The following is a 15,484-nucleotide window of genomic DNA, read 5'->3' as shown; positions in this document are numbered from 1 at the left end:
ATGTTGAGTATAATAAGAAGCTGTTTGGTGAGTTATTTCATTGATATTTAGAGAGCTTAGAAATGGCAGAATCGATTAAGAAATGAAGTGTAAATGGTTTGGCCTAAAGTCCATACCCATATCCAAGGCTGATTATTGATTTGGCCTAGAGGATAGCTTCCTATTTCAATGTCGTTCCTTTACTACACAAAGTTGATGCCCTTTTAGCTAATACAGCTTTTATTTGTTCTCTTTTTTTTTTTCCTAATCTTCTTTTAGCATAAATTTTACATTAGGATGGGCATAAATCTCGTCATCCATGAAGTTTTTCTTTTTCTTTTTTTTTTTTTTTAATTTGAATTTGCAACTAATTTTTAGATATTTTATAAATTAGTCCCCTCTTATTTGCATTGATTTGTAATTTAGTTATTTGAGGAGAATGGCTTGAAAATTGTAGCTTCGAAATTAGATTTCATATTTTATTCTAGAATCTTTTTTTTTTTTTTTTTGCTACTTTAAAAGATTATTTTTTGAAGAAAAAAAGTCCTCCTAAAGACATTTTAAATTTCATCTGCGCTTAATCAAAAATATGCGCTTAATGTAATGAATTCAAACTTCTCCAAATCATTTCTTATCTTTATTCTTATCATTTATCACTGATAAGACATATAACTTTATTTTATTTTAACTAATTACAAGTTCAACAATAATATATCAAACCGATTATCAACAATATTCGTCATTAAACAATCATTTTTGCGATGAATAAATCAAAGTTATAAAAATATTCATAATTTCCAGTTCAAAAAAAAAAAAAAAACAAAACAAAACAAAGAAATTACACAATATTCTACAATTTATTTATTTTTTCTTTAAAAGAAACAATTCATTCATATTATTAATTTGTTAATTCATACTTCACTTTCATTAAATTTACTACTTGAATTCAAAATTGATAATTTTGTTTATTGATTTGAGCATAACAAATATGCATGAAATGATGAAAACAAAAAGAAAAGAAAAAGAAAAAGAAACGAATGATATAAATTTAATTTCATATGTCCGTTATACTTACTATCAACTTATCATTTTTTGATTGATAAATTTCAAGCAATGATAACAGATGAGATTGCTTTTTGATGTTTGTTTGGTGTAAAATCGCATGCTTGACGAATGTTACAATGATGAATTGGTGCAAGCAGAATGGAGTACTCAACAAAAGCATAGGTATATTTCAATTTTAATTTTCATCTTTCATTTGGTTTACTTTTTTTCTTTCTTCATGAAACTTCTTATCACTTCTTTATCTGTCATTTTTTATTTTTTTCTTTTTCTTTTGTTCTGAAATAAATAACATATTTTAATGATTGAAAATAAAATAATCTCATTAAATAACTATTTGTATCATTTAACTTCATTATTTCTTTTTTATATCATCAATTACTCTTATCTAAATTAGCAAGTTTCAATTTAATTTAATTACTTTTTCTTTAGATTGTATTATTTATTAATTATTTCTTTTATTATATTACTAAACTAATTGTCTACTAATTATTTTCCATGTTATAATATTATTTAGTTAATTATTTATTCTCTATTATTATTATTTTAATAAACTCTAGCAATCTCTCGATGCTTATCACAATTTTTAATTGTCATAGATTATCTCAGCTAAATCGACTTTCAATAGATTATTTTATTTCACATAAAATTTTCCTTTTACAAATTTTTTTTCTCTCCAATTTTTTCTTCTTAGCTTACCATCTGTTAAAATATTATTAAAATCAAACTGAAACGAAAATTTTAAAAGAAAAAAAAAAATAACAAATATGCAATTATTTTTCTTTTCAATATTGTCAGTTGGAGAGATTTTCTCGAATAGTATCACTTGTATTCCATATGTTTTGCACTTTAAAAAGATAATTTTTTATTTTAGATAATTCATTTTAAATTTATACGAAATATTTTAAATTTATGGATTTTATAAAATTTCGTGTAAACATAAATTTACTAATCAATAATTTATTTCTTTCTCACTCTACATTTGATACTTTTCTCGAGTTAAATATCTAAATAGTAATTTCATCTGAGATAAATTCCATAAATTTAAAAGTGCAAATTTGTTTCTATACCTATAACTTCTTCAAATCTAATTTAAATTTTAAGTTTAAAATTTACATCTGATAAATTGATCTGATAAAAAATAAATAAATTAGCAGATGTTTTAAAAACTCTCCTATGATTTCTTTTAAATGATTTACTAAATAATATATTCTGCTTCTAAATTAAAACATTTGAAAATTTTGGAATATTTTTCTTCGATCTGAAAGTTTTATAAAGTAAAAAAAAAAAAAATTTATCAACAATTACAGAGTAAATTGTTCATTTTATCTAAAAATCGGTGCATGCCGACACGGTGATAAGTGTTCTAGGCTTCACACAAGACCAACTTCTAGTAAGGTAAGTACCATTTTAAATTTTTTCACTATATTTTTCTTTTTTCTTTTTTGATAAATAAAATGACAATATTAACTTTTTATTAAATAATGCAAAAAAAAAAAAAGCCTGAAATTAATTAATTTTAAATAATTTCAGACAATACTATTGAAAAATTTCTACCACTTTGGTGGTATCATTCGTCAAGGTATATTACCTTATCATATTGTTAGGTATTATTGATAGACAATAATATTGACATTATTATTAATGCAAAAAGTTAAATAAGAACTAATTATGGATCATTTTTTTTCTCCAAAAATTAATAAGTAAAAAAAGATTGAATTTAAATTGAAAAACCAAAAAACAAAAACAATAAATGAAAACAATTGAATTTAAAATGAGAAAAAGCTACCACTTTGATTCAACAATAAAAGATAAAATATTTTTGATATTATTACTTTCAGATTTTCCTAAAGAAAAAGAGCAACGTGAATTTGACGAGTTTTTTCGTGAAGTTTATTTGGAAATTGATGAAGAATATGGTGAAATTGATGAAATGAATGTATGTGATAATACTGGTGAACATATGCTTGGCAATGTTTACATTAAAGTAAGTCAAGTATTATAAGGTAAATTATTTACTTGAATACTTTAAAATGTCAGTTAACATTAAGTAAAACAGTAAATAGTGTAAATAACTTGAGTTAATTGAAAGTAAATAACTTAAATAGCAACTGCAAATAACTTAACCTGAAAAAAAAAAAATTCTTTTCAAATTTAAATTTAAATTTAGTTCATGCATGAATCTAATGCAAATAATGCAGTGAAAGCTTTAAACAATCGTTGGTTTAATGGTAAACCGATTCACTGTGAATTGTCACCGGTTTCTGATTTCCGTGATGCCTGTTGCCGACAGTATGAAAATGGGTTAGACGTAATAGCTATTCATTTATTAATAATAATAAAATTGAAAATTTTTAGTAACAATATAATAATATTTTATTATATTGTAGAGAATGTAGTCGTGGCGGTTTTTGTAATTTTATGCACCTGAAAAAGGTAAGTTCGTCATTGAAACGAAAACTGGAAAAGGAAAGTGAAGGACGAAAGCGCCGTAAGAAGAGCGCAAAATTACGAAAGATATCAGAATGCAGTTGCAAGAAGATAGATGGTTCATTACCAAAGAAATATCAAGATGCATTCAGGTATATGTATCCTGATATTAGGGGAGTTTCCGGATACCTATTCTATTAATTCTGAAATAAGAACAGGTTAAATCATATATATATATTTTCTTTTTCTCATTGAATTCATTTTAGTAGTGATGAGTCATCATCTTGGTCCGATTATGGTCCATCATCATCCGGAAATCATCGTTCACTAACACCATTTGCTTTTCGTGCTGATCGATATACATCTGATGTTAGCGAATCTGACTCCGAAACGGATCCGGAATTTGAAGCTCACAAACAGTTATTGTATGTTAAGCAATAAATAAATTTTAGAATGATATATGATTCTAGTCAATTCATTAGTGTGTTTTGATTTATGTTTTTTTTTTTGTTTTGTTTTTGTTTTTGTTTTTGTTTTTTTAATTAATCAATATTTCAGAAGACGTCAACGATGGGAGGAATTACGCGATAAATTTGAAATGCAACAAAAATGGGACGAAGATCGCGAACGAAATTTTGTATTTTCATTACTATGAAATTAAGTTTGAAATCAAATAATAAGAAATTATCGAAATGATCGAAGTTAACACTAAATGAATTTAAATTTTAAGATTATTCAAATTAGTTTCTCAAACAATGTTTGAATCAATAAAATGATTTTCTTACATTTGAAATTTCATCCTCAAAACTTTTGTTATATATGTAAATTAGTGTATTTACAATTGATTTGTGTTTCGATTCAAATAAATTATTGCTTATTAAATTGAAATATACATAACAAAGCAAATTTATAAATTTCGTCCACTTTTTTAGCAATACTATTTTTAATTTTTATAACTTTTCAATTAATAATAATATCTTTAATGTTTTTTTTTATTTTTTTTAGAGGACAAAATTTGTTTATAAAGTTATTTATTTAATAGAATTACTCATCTATATCGCATTAAACCTGTTCATGTTTCGCTTCCATTTTTTTTTTTTTATTTTCTAAGTCAAATTTTTTTTTAAATTAATTAAATTTCTTTTCAAATTAACAAATAAGAAAAAACTGCATTAAAAGATAGATGAAATTTAGTGAACGAAATGTCAGAACATATTTAATGCATTAATTGTAATGAAATTTTAAATTTAAAATTTACACACATACACACAAACAGGCAGACACAGACACTTACATGCATTGACATACAAATAATACCCTATTACAATACCACCTTACCAGTACTTGACAATACCAGGTATAATCGCAGGTGTTCCAATGCGGGAAATACTGGTAAGTAAAAGAAAACAGTAAACAATTATTTTTTAATTCTTCTTTGAAAATGAAAACTTGTTTATTTACATACAAATGAATGAAATGAATCGAAAAAATTTTTTTCTGCATAAAAGTTGAAATTTTCATTAAAAACAAAAAATTTTCTTATTAATTAATGAGTAAAAAAAGAAAACGAAAAAAAAAAAAAAAAAAAAAACGACGAAATAATCAAATATCTTCAATTTATCATTTTTTGTAATTTTGATCAAATTTTTAAAAAAAAATTCTTTTTTTTTTGTAAATTATCACTGATTTCTGTTCATTTATCATTTTTCATTTACAATAATAAATTTAAAAAATAAATAAATAAAAACAATTATTTCGTCTTTTTATTTTGTTAATTTCTATTAATTTGATCGATTAATTTTTGTTACAATTTTATAAATTACCATTTATACTTTTTTTTTTTTTTTTTTTTTCTGGAAAAGTTAAACAAAAAGAACAAAAAAAAAAAAAAAAAAAGAAAGGAAAAAAAGATGTCATTGCTCTTATTTTGTTGTATTCAAAGTGATACTTTTCACTCAGATACAGCGACATTGTCACATTGTCACCATAATGTTCCATTGCATTTATAAGGAGAGAGAGAGAGAGAGGGAGAGAGGGAAAAAGAAAGAAAGATCAGTTTGTGGTATAATAATATTTGGGATTTTTTCTCCAGATATCCTGAGATTTCTTGACAATTTGTTAATCAGTCGAAGTCATACATAAAACTATTTCAAAAAATCTTTAAAACTAAATTAATATAATTTTACAGTAACTACCAAATTAGAATGATTGTATCAAAATTTCTGAATTTTCAGTTAAACGATCATATCAATGATAGATTAATTAATTATTGTTGTTATTCTCTTAAATGATCTATTAAAGTTTTCTTTTATTATTATTATTATTACTATTATTATATTATTATAATAGCTATGTTATTCTTATTATTATTGTTATCATTATTATTATCATTATTATTGATTACTATTTTTGCTTATTAAAGAAAAAAGGATAACAATGACTGCTTCAGTTACAGTTGCCGGTGTTACCGATACTCTTAAACCGGAACATAAAAAGGTATCTGTTTGTGTATACATTTACGGAATGTCATATCGTTGTGTTCATATAATTCATTTTACTTTCATATGTTTTAATACGTTACGTTGGACCTATTATTATAAGCTAAGTTCTAATTTCTGATGATAAACGTACGTGAGTTACGACTGAAGTTATGGCACATCAAACCTACACGTAATTTCTTTACTTTTACATATTGACTAATTTTGAGAAAATAATTTTGAGCAAAATGCTATATGAATTTAATCATTTGTAGCAAAATTATTGCTTAATATGATGTGGCGCAAAAAGTTTACAGTATGAAAAAGCGCTAACTGATGCAGCAAATGCAATGAGTGAAACGTTAAATGTTATAAATACGCCTGAATTTGAAACAATGGAAGGATGGAAATTAAAGGGTAATAATGAAATCGATAAAATATATTCAAAAAGATTTGCAATTGGAAAAATTTTCACACTTAGGGTTTGTTTACCTTTTCTTTTTTTTTTTTCTTATTTTTATTTTTTACCTGTATACATTTTTATAGGTAAAATTTTTATTCTATCATTTGCTTATGAATAGAATTGATAAAATGAGATATACTAGATTTTATGTATGTTATATAATTGTTGTAATCCAAAATAGGAAATTTTTAAGACTATTTTGGATATGCCACGTGAGCAACTTTTCTTCGAGCATTGGGATAATTTTGAAGAAGTAGCATATAGGAATAAAAATACATCAATGGCTAAAAAAGTTGCTATACTTACGCCTCACGTCGAAATTATTCACGTAATCTTTTAAATTTTTTTTTTTACTGATGACTAAGTAATACCAGTACATTAGGGAGAGAAATATTCCAAAATATATACTCTATACTATTTATCTTGTTGTCACGTGAAACGTGAACTTTTTTAAATAAACAAAAAAAAAAAATGAAAAATGTCATTTGATAGAAATTATTACATCACTAATAGATAATAATATCAATGATTGCTGACTAAGTTAGTACAAAGTTTTTCTGGAATTTTTTTTCCGGTATACTTTCCTTAATGATATATTGTTTAATTTATTTGTACAAAAATAATTGATAAGGATAAGAATTTTTTCTAGTATGCAATGAAGGATTCCGGTTTGATAAAAGGACGAGATTTTGTGACAACACGTATCTATCGACGTATTGATGATGATATTATTGAAGCAGCAACAAGTTATGATACTGATGAAGTAGAACGGTATAAGAAGAAAACTAGGTAAGTGAATGATTAAAGTGATAATGATAATGTGATAAATGATAATTCAAAATTTGATAGCAAATTTCATTACGAATTAGTTATATTTCATTCTATGCATTGAATTTGAAAATTTTATCACATTTTAGAGGTAATTTATTGCTTGGAAGTGGTCGTTTTCGAATTCATCCAAAAGATTCTCAAAAAACTATCGTTGATTATATTATTTGCTTGGATTTTAATGGTCCGGATTTAACAAAACCGGTAGTGGAATCAGTGCTATCAAAATTAATTCTTCAGGATGCTGAGCATGCACGTGAAGCGATTGAAAAATTGAAAAAAAGTGAAATTTGATAAACAAATTTGATTCGTTTTTCAGTTCATTTATAATGATAATTATTTTATTCCAGAAAATTACGAAAATCTTTCCGGAATTTACACTTTTTATCGACTATTTTTGTGGAATTTTTTTTTTTATCGATGAAAAATTTACAACTTTCTCTATCAAAAGTTGAATGTTATCGAGAAAAAAAGCTTTAAAAAGTCTGAAATAACACAGATTATTTTTTCGTTTCTCAATCATTCACATTTAGTAAGTAAATGTTTATGACTTTTCCATTTCTTCTATTTATCTTCCTTATATGTTATCAATAGATCAAATTGTAATCAATTAATACAGTTAAGTTCTAGAAGCGAAATTTCCTTTTACTTACTAAAATTTTGAAAACTGAGAATCCGAAAAAAAAAATTACTGAAATAATTCCTATTCGTTCTTTTTAATTTAGAATTTCTCAATTAAACAAATAAATAAGTAAGCACTTGCAAATTATCAAATAAGCAAGGTAAGCAGATATTGAAAAAAAAAAAAAAAATATGATAGAAAATAAAAAAAGGTAAAGACAAACACACAGGGACAGAAGTATCCATTCTCATAAAATCCTCTAATAGTCATCTGATGAAGTTGTCCTCACCTTGACGACTTCTAGGAATATAAACTGCATTTCACATTTGAGGCAATGACATGCTGATCAACGGTTGACACTCTATGTGACACCAAGTCAACAAGACATTTAATTTCAACACCAGTACAGGACATTCAGTTTGAGCTTTTTACCAATGAAATGAAAGGCGGATTTGGAAGATCATCGATATATCATTTCGATGACTTCCACAAAGGTATCAGATATCAAATTATTATCATTCTGCATAAACAACAAATTTGCTGAATGTACTTCACTAACACCTAACTTCCAACCATAACCACATGAAGCTAGGTAGTTCGGAAGTGCTTGATGTTAAGTGGTTCAACAGGAATGTGTCAAAGTTAATTTAATATTTGAGGATTCATTTTGCTTGGTATTTGATACTATCAAGGAAGATAAAAATAACTTCCAAAGCTAAAACTACCGTTTTTTTAGATATACCATTGTTCCAAAAACAGATATAATCTAAGTGAAATGTGCAAACGGACTTTAATGATACCTTTTTAAGATTAAATCGGGTTGCATTACTATAAGTGTAGGAATGTTCGGTTTCATTTGGAAAGAATTATCAGGAAGGAATGCTACGAAACAAAACACAAGATTGTATAAGGTAAAACAGGAACAGTATGAAAACGATTTTATTAGAAACAAACTGAGAGAACCATACACTTGCTCAACAACGATACGTGAGTCGTAGATGAATCACACGTGTAGCGTGCAACCGAATGAGCAACATCCATACGTAATATTTTGTGCCCAATAAACCACAGCTATGTCAGCTTTAATGCAAATATGCTTTAACATCTTTGCCCTTTGATATTGCTATATCTACAAGGCTGAGACCTTGTGACGACGTGGTTTTTGCTGTTGAATCAGCTGAAATCGTTTTTTCCTGCGTATTCGATAGTGAATTCAGAGGAAGTTGCGATGAGACCGCGTCTCACAGTTTGTTCACGACATCACTTCCATTTCTGCTCATCAGTCCTGTACTTGCTCCGCAAACATTAACTGCAGCGAATTCTGAAGGCCTGACGAGCAATTTCAACAAAAATAAAAGGTAGAGGGAATTCTGTACCTTAAAAAGGAGCTAAATAAGTAAAAGATACATAAGATACCAGAAGACGTGTTAAGAGTGGGGGAGAGGAGAATACGGTAGTGCAAGGAAAGGAAGGTAGACGAGATGAGCAGCGGAACTACTGAAATTTTGCGCAGTTAAGGGCCGAATTTTCCGAACATAAAAATGATGGGAGGTTTAGACAAATGAAAACCAAAAGAGCTTCAAAATACGAAAATACCTTATAAAGTGAACCAAAGGGTAAAGTAAAAAAGATTAGAAAGTTTAAAATACTGGCTGCATCATTTGTCACCTTACGGGGCGCGACGACCTAACGACGGCGGCGTGGTGATCGGGATCTGGAATGTCGCCGATCACGTTGCCCCCCAGGAGTATGTGATCGCCGACGGGATGGTGGGGTGCGTGAGCGTCGACGTGACGGTGGAGATCTAGCACTGACACGTTTGCTCGCATTAGTTTTTTCTTTCGATGGCTCATCTTTCTCCTTCCTCTTCATAGTCCCATTTTGGGCAACTTTCTTGGCCAATTCTGCTTCTGCAGCTTTCCGTTTGATCCGTTCAGTAATCTAAACTAATGAAAAACAACAACTACATGAATGTCAAATAATATTCATCACTGATAACCTAATGAGAACACCAGAACTGTGTAAGGGATGATGCAGTAAAATATATATCGACCAATATGTGAGCACTGAAAGAATTAAAGAATTATCTTTTTTTCAAGCAACTTTAAAATGAACCTGTTCTTCACTGAGCGGTAGATAATAGACAGCCGGCTGAGTTTTTGTCTTCAAAAATAATTCGTCCGCCGTTTTAACACGCTTCTCCGGCTCTGCAAATGAAGGAAAAGTTCTTCTATTTCTATTAATTTAAGCATTTATACCGAAATAGTAAAACTTGCACAAAACTAACCTTTCGGTTTTGGTTCAGGTGAAGCAGTAACACGTCGACGTTCATTCCTCCATGGCGATCTTTGTTCACGCGGCCGTTTAGCTTCCGAATGCTGTGAATTACAATTTTTAAGAGAAAAAAAATCATACTGCAGGGGATATCAACTTGTCGGGTATAATTAAAAGATACAAAAATGATCTAATAGAAACAAGATATTTGACATGATAAAATTTTTCTTAAAATATATGGACTTAAAGATTAGTACTCCTATTGGTGACGCTGATCGTTTCCGTCCTCGATGTGAGTGTCCACGACCTTCTCGTTCTTTTTTATCCAAATCCTTCGATAACTCATCCTGATTGGTTGGTAGCACATGTCTACGCTTTTCGTCAACAGACAATGATACACGAAGAGTCGGAGCTGAGTTTCCTGAAGGTGACTTTGCTGTTTCTGTGTTTCCTTTTGTTGTTTCTTCACTTTGTGAATGATCGGCAAGAAGATGTTTAGTAAGCTAAAATAAAAAGGCCTTTAACATCAAGACTGCAGGAAACCCATATAACCAATAATTCCGAAGATTAAAAATGAATAATTCTTACATTTGCATCATCTGAATAATCTATTTTTAAAGTTTTTGGACTGCAAGGTGGCCATACAACATTATGTAGGCGTCCTCGGGCCACAACAGCTTCTTCCACAGTTGAGTACTGGAAACAAAACAATTACAATAATAACAACTACGAGTAAGAAAATTTTATATTTTTATCATTAGAAAAATTACTTTTGCAATGCATGTGGATTTAATATTATCGATCCAGAAACCTCCTTCAACTACCGTACCGAAAGTTGAAAGTAGCTGCTGTAGCTGTTTAACTGTGTAAGGACGAGTAAGCTGTCTTATCATAATCACCTAAAGCAGTGCACAAAAATTGTGATTCATTTTTTTTTAATTTTTTATTTAAAACCATGTAAATTTTTTGCAAGAAACACATTCTCGTTGTATGATTCATAATAAAAGATCATGTTATAAAAATATTCTAAATGAGAAACAAAATACAAAGAATTTATAATGCGAAAATCTCTAATAATTGCAAATTCAGAAATACAGCGTATTATTTCGGTTAAGCTCTACAGGTTTAGGAACTTTAAGAGATTCACCTGATTAACTGGATATCGCGCTGGTGATACTCTTCGTTCACGTACAAAACCATCCACTGTTGTATGACTTTCTAGTTGTTTCTCCGAAGAAGGTGAACGCTTGGATACAGATGATGGCCCTGGAAAAATAAAGCATTTCTGGAAGTCAATTATAAAAAGATTAATCTTAATTTCCAATTCAGTTATGTCTAAAGAAATGACGAACATGGATAAAAAAGGCAAATTAGTCGTAACCCTAACTTGAAATGAAGCAAAAAATTTATAATTAACCACATTAAAAAGGACCACGCAAAACGGAAAGCTAATTGTCAGCAAGATGAGAACAAATGAACAAGCTTGATCCAATACCCAATAATGCAGCGACCTAATATCTAACACAGCTATGCAAGAACATCTTAAGCTGATAATCACATTGCCGCATTTATTCTAGCTGAATCGATGATGATTTGCTGGTCATAAATCTTTTGTTCCCGCATTTTATGAATCAGATTTCTTAAAAAGTTTTTACTGTTTGACTCTCTCGACTAACATGCTTACTATGTTCAACTTCACCAATCATCATAATCACTTCGCACAAGTCACCTGGACTATTCTATACCAGCTGAAAGTTCTAATATACAAACCTGAGCGTTTCGCATGCCTATCAACTCTTTCAAATATTCTCTCTTTGCGTCTTTCAGATATTTCCTCAGCAGCCTGCAATATGTTGTTGTCAGATACATTTGACACCAACAACTTCTTAATATAAATTGCAAATGCATATTATTTAAATAAAAATTATTAATTACTTTAACTTCCTCAGCTACTTCGGCAACTGAACTTTGCACAGGTTCTTCGTAATCCAGCTCTTCCATTCTATCTTTTGTATCAGACAGCTCTTCTTTGAAATCAGATATAGCGGAAGTATGAGTGTCGGGCATATCTTCTTGTTCATCTATTTCGATTTCTTCTTCCTTATGTTTTACGACTGAAATCGTGATGACATTGTTTGTAGAGGATGCTGTTTCAGATGGTTTCCAACGACGTTTTTTCTCTGCTTTTGCTGAAATGATGTGTATTGAGGTAAATCAACTGTAAACAATAACCAAGTGATAATGAGAGAATGACTGCAAACTGGTGATGAACTACAGTATGCCTTCTTATCAATGATACAACCATACACTTTTTATAAAAAAAAAAAAAAGAAAGAAAATAGTGCATGAATATTTTTAGACTAATTCGAAAATAGAGAAAAAATTGCCATTATTCTGTATGGTTGTAGCCTCCTTTGAATGTTCTACAATCTTTTCCACTGATCCACTGTCAACCGCCTCTACCTATAAACATACAACTACAAATGCTAAAGGGATAAATCGGTAAATAAGACAATGAAATTTCATTTCCTGCATACCATTCATGCTATCTCGGAACAGATGAGCTTAATTTTTGTGCATTTCAACTATGTTTAATTAGGGTCATAAAGTTGGAGTGCTAGATATATCATGATGAATATTAAAGATAATTTGATAAAGGTAATTTGAAAGGTGTTTTAATTCAGTGTGTGGCTGTACTATTCGAATGAGATTACCTCGTATTCTCATCCTAAATCTTTTTTTAGCTTAAATTTTTTTCTAAAACTTTTTAGCTCACCACTCCTTGGTTCGACAATTCTTCCAGATCTACGGGCATTTGCTCCCAAGATGCACTTGATTCATCTGCTGCTTCACTTTGACTCTGGCTAAAAAAATTGTAAATTAATACCAACACTTCTATAAATGACCAAAATAATTCTAAAAAGCTAAAAATGCGTCCATCTCACATCTGGTCTTCTTATAAAATCTCGAATATCAAAAATCTCTTAACCCGAATACCCAAGAAATAATATCAAAAATACTTTGATGTGCCAGTATCACTGCTAGCCACATCTGAAACCGCATCCTCTTCTTCATCTTTGTCTTCATGTTTCTCTTGTACTTCGTGTCCTTCACTAACAACATTAGCACTGACTGGCCATTTCTCTTCCAAATCAACCGAATGATCGCTGATCAGTCTCGTTTCATCATATTCTGTTTCAGTCCGTTCGCTTTCTTCCGTTGTCTTTATCTCCATAGCTGTCGACATAAGATCGACATTGACGTTTGTTTCCTTTTTTAAAACTTCAAGTGGAGTACTGATATCATTCTCAGTTTCCTCTAGGTTATGCCTTTTAGACTGCATTTCCATACTCTCCTGGAAACTGTCCGCTTCCATCGGGTCCTTTAACAGCAATTATGATATGGAAAGTTTAATTTAAAATTAATGTCAGTCTCGTCACTTTATAGAAGTTCCTCTGACTAATTGCTTTATTCCATTTTCACTTCCGGACACCAGTAATTAAATTAAAGCATGCATGTTACTGTCGTAAGTTATAACCTGTTCAGTTTCGCTGGTTACCACAGATTCTGCAGGTTTCTCAACAACAGTAGCTGTACTACGTCCACGTCGAGAGCGACGTATACCAGAAATTGACTTCTCACGTATTGGCGATGCATCATCTCCTGACGAAGCTCTCCGCACTGCTTCTACAAATTATGTCATCAACTTGATTACTTACTCGTTCTTTCAATATTTTTTCTAATATCTTATTCTTTTTGACGTGGCATAATAAATTTTAGAATAAAGTATGAAAGCATCCTCCACTCAATCAATAAAATGCAAACCTGCATCTTTGCGTGCTTCACGTAAAGCGGTCTGCTGTTTAGCTAAATATTCCGCAACCAGTGGGTTCGGCGGTGAAGTCTGTAATGCTCGTTATTAACAGTTGAAGCAAATAATTCGAATCAACCTTTCAAAATATTCTACCATGAGTCGAAATTTACTTACCATATCTCTTTGTGGACTTTCTATAGCTGTTGACTGTACCTCGTTTTCACACTTCGCACTTACCTCCGTCACCAAATACTGAAATTCCTGGCAAGTTATAAGCATAAATAACAAATGCATAAAATCGAAAAAAAAAATACCAACATGAACTCGAATATAAGGAATGTTTATGGAACTTTACGGTTAAGCTGCTTCATAATGACAACAAATCGGCAAACAAAGGATCTATTAAACTGCATAGCTAACAAGAATGAGCATTTCACTGTGGATTATCGCTATATTAGTGGCGCTATATTAACTGTATATTATCGCTGTATTATTTTAATACAATTACTGTTTCTTTACTAGTTAATTAACAATAATTAAGCTTGCTTTCAAAATATAACCATATTCAAAACGCAGAATGCTTAGTCATCCCCAAGCCATATCAGATCAACACTACAGAATGATATCCAATGCTCACCGACACATATACAAGAGTAGTTGGTTCATATATTATTTAGAAGAAAAAAAGTGCTAACCTCTTTCAGCCGTTCATGAAGGACATTTTTGTTGCCAATTTTTGATAATCCCCGCTTTCCTAACTCCTCTTTTAACTCCACCACTTTCATCTCCGAGATGGGACGACCCCCAATAGATGGTTCACTTTCATCACACATTTGTAATACTATAACTGTTAAAGATATGATATTACTTTGCATATTCTTGCATTACTCATCCCTCACTAACAATTACCAAAAAATCTGAGAAAAACACCGCGACTACACGGGAGAAATGAACCACCCCATTAAGCACTCATCGACCGAAGCGCATTGGGTACGAATCAGTTTATATGCGGCATACATACACATGCATGGATGCAGACATACAGAGACGCAGATATATATGAGTGCAGACAAATAAGGACACAGATATATACAGACGCAGACAGGCAGACAGACGGGTGCGCAAACATTCACAGAGCAATGGTCTCTTTAGAACATCATGCCATGGTCTGGTCGACTGTCACTGGAGCACAATGAAAACTGTAGTCTTCTTGATATCATTGGTATTCAGGAATAGTAGTTGTGAATAACCACTGGAAATCTAAAAGCATAATATCTATAATTTAGGAACTTAAAACCATTGGAAATCTAGAAGCATAACATCTACAATTTAGGAACTTAAAAAATGACCGATACTTTGCTCCTCATCGCTATTTGGAAGTAATACGATATGCATATGCTAATAATTAATGAACTAGTTTTGCTAGTTAGCTTGAAGTTAAGATCATTCACTCTTCTCATGAATCTTTCTGACTGATAGTCTTAAATTTGATAGACTTAAATTTCATCTTCTATACTTTCCACTTTCTATTACTT

At 30.0% G+C, this 15,484-nt stretch overlaps 3 protein-coding genes across 5 annotated transcripts; 2 read left to right on the top strand and 1 right to left on the bottom strand.

The window, feature by feature from the left end:
* Nucleotides 1-1,141: 1,141 nt before the first annotated feature.
* Bm9024 (U2 small nuclear RNA auxiliary factor small subunit, putative) lies at nucleotides 1,142-4,126 on the top strand (the record flags this gene model as incomplete). The annotated part of the gene is made up of 8 exons (XM_043079828.1): nucleotides 1,142-1,206; nucleotides 2,352-2,439; nucleotides 2,575-2,623; nucleotides 2,883-3,028; nucleotides 3,212-3,345; nucleotides 3,432-3,623; nucleotides 3,738-3,896; nucleotides 4,030-4,126. The coding sequence occupies 8 exons, from the start codon at nucleotides 1,142-1,144 to the stop codon at nucleotides 4,124-4,126; spliced, it is 930 nt and encodes a 309-aa protein (XP_042935762.1).
* A 1,781-nt stretch (nucleotides 4,127-5,907) lies between these two features.
* Bma-strl-1.3 (Uncharacterized protein) lies at nucleotides 5,908-7,533 on the top strand (the record flags this gene model as incomplete). The annotated part of the gene is made up of 5 exons (XM_001895318.1): nucleotides 5,908-5,967; nucleotides 6,266-6,430; nucleotides 6,605-6,739; nucleotides 7,061-7,200; nucleotides 7,329-7,533. 5 exons carry the CDS (start codon nucleotides 5,908-5,910, stop codon nucleotides 7,531-7,533), a joined length of 705 nt encoding a protein of 234 aa, XP_001895353.1.
* Nucleotides 7,534-9,547: 2,014 nt separating this feature from the next.
* Nucleotides 9,548-14,782, bottom strand: Bma-acin-1 (SAP domain containing protein; the record flags this gene model as incomplete). 3 transcript variants are annotated; one of them, XM_043079826.1, is made up of 16 exons in its annotated part: nucleotides 9,548-9,802; nucleotides 9,977-10,068; nucleotides 10,149-10,239; nucleotides 10,393-10,638; nucleotides 10,724-10,831; nucleotides 10,906-11,034; nucleotides 11,283-11,401; nucleotides 11,906-11,978; nucleotides 12,071-12,324; nucleotides 12,583-12,598; nucleotides 12,912-12,999; nucleotides 13,156-13,517; nucleotides 13,674-13,822; nucleotides 13,961-14,039; nucleotides 14,124-14,201; nucleotides 14,645-14,782. In XM_043079826.1, 16 exons carry the CDS (start codon nucleotides 14,780-14,782, stop codon nucleotides 9,548-9,550), a joined length of 2,277 nt encoding a protein of 758 aa, XP_042935760.1. The 3 variants fall into 3 exon arrangements, with proteins under 3 accessions (XP_042935760.1, XP_042935761.1, XP_001895354.2); XM_043079827.1 differs by lacking the exons at nucleotides 10,149-10,239; nucleotides 10,393-10,638 and having other exon boundaries at nucleotides 9,977-10,060; nucleotides 10,730-10,831; nucleotides 12,523-12,598; XM_001895319.2 differs by lacking the exons at nucleotides 12,583-12,598; nucleotides 12,912-12,999; nucleotides 13,156-13,517; ... (2 more) ...; nucleotides 14,124-14,201; nucleotides 14,645-14,782 and having other exon boundaries at nucleotides 12,071-12,202.
* Between the last annotated feature and the right edge of the window lie 702 nt (nucleotides 14,783-15,484).

Source organism: Brugia malayi, assembly GCF_000002995.4.
Source record: "Brugia malayi strain FR3 genome assembly, contig: Bm_v4_Chr3_scaffold_001, whole genome shotgun sequence".
Lineage (NCBI taxonomy): Eukaryota > Metazoa > Nematoda > Chromadorea > Rhabditida > Onchocercidae > Brugia > Brugia malayi.
This window is presented reverse-complemented; position numbering and strand designations above follow the sequence as displayed.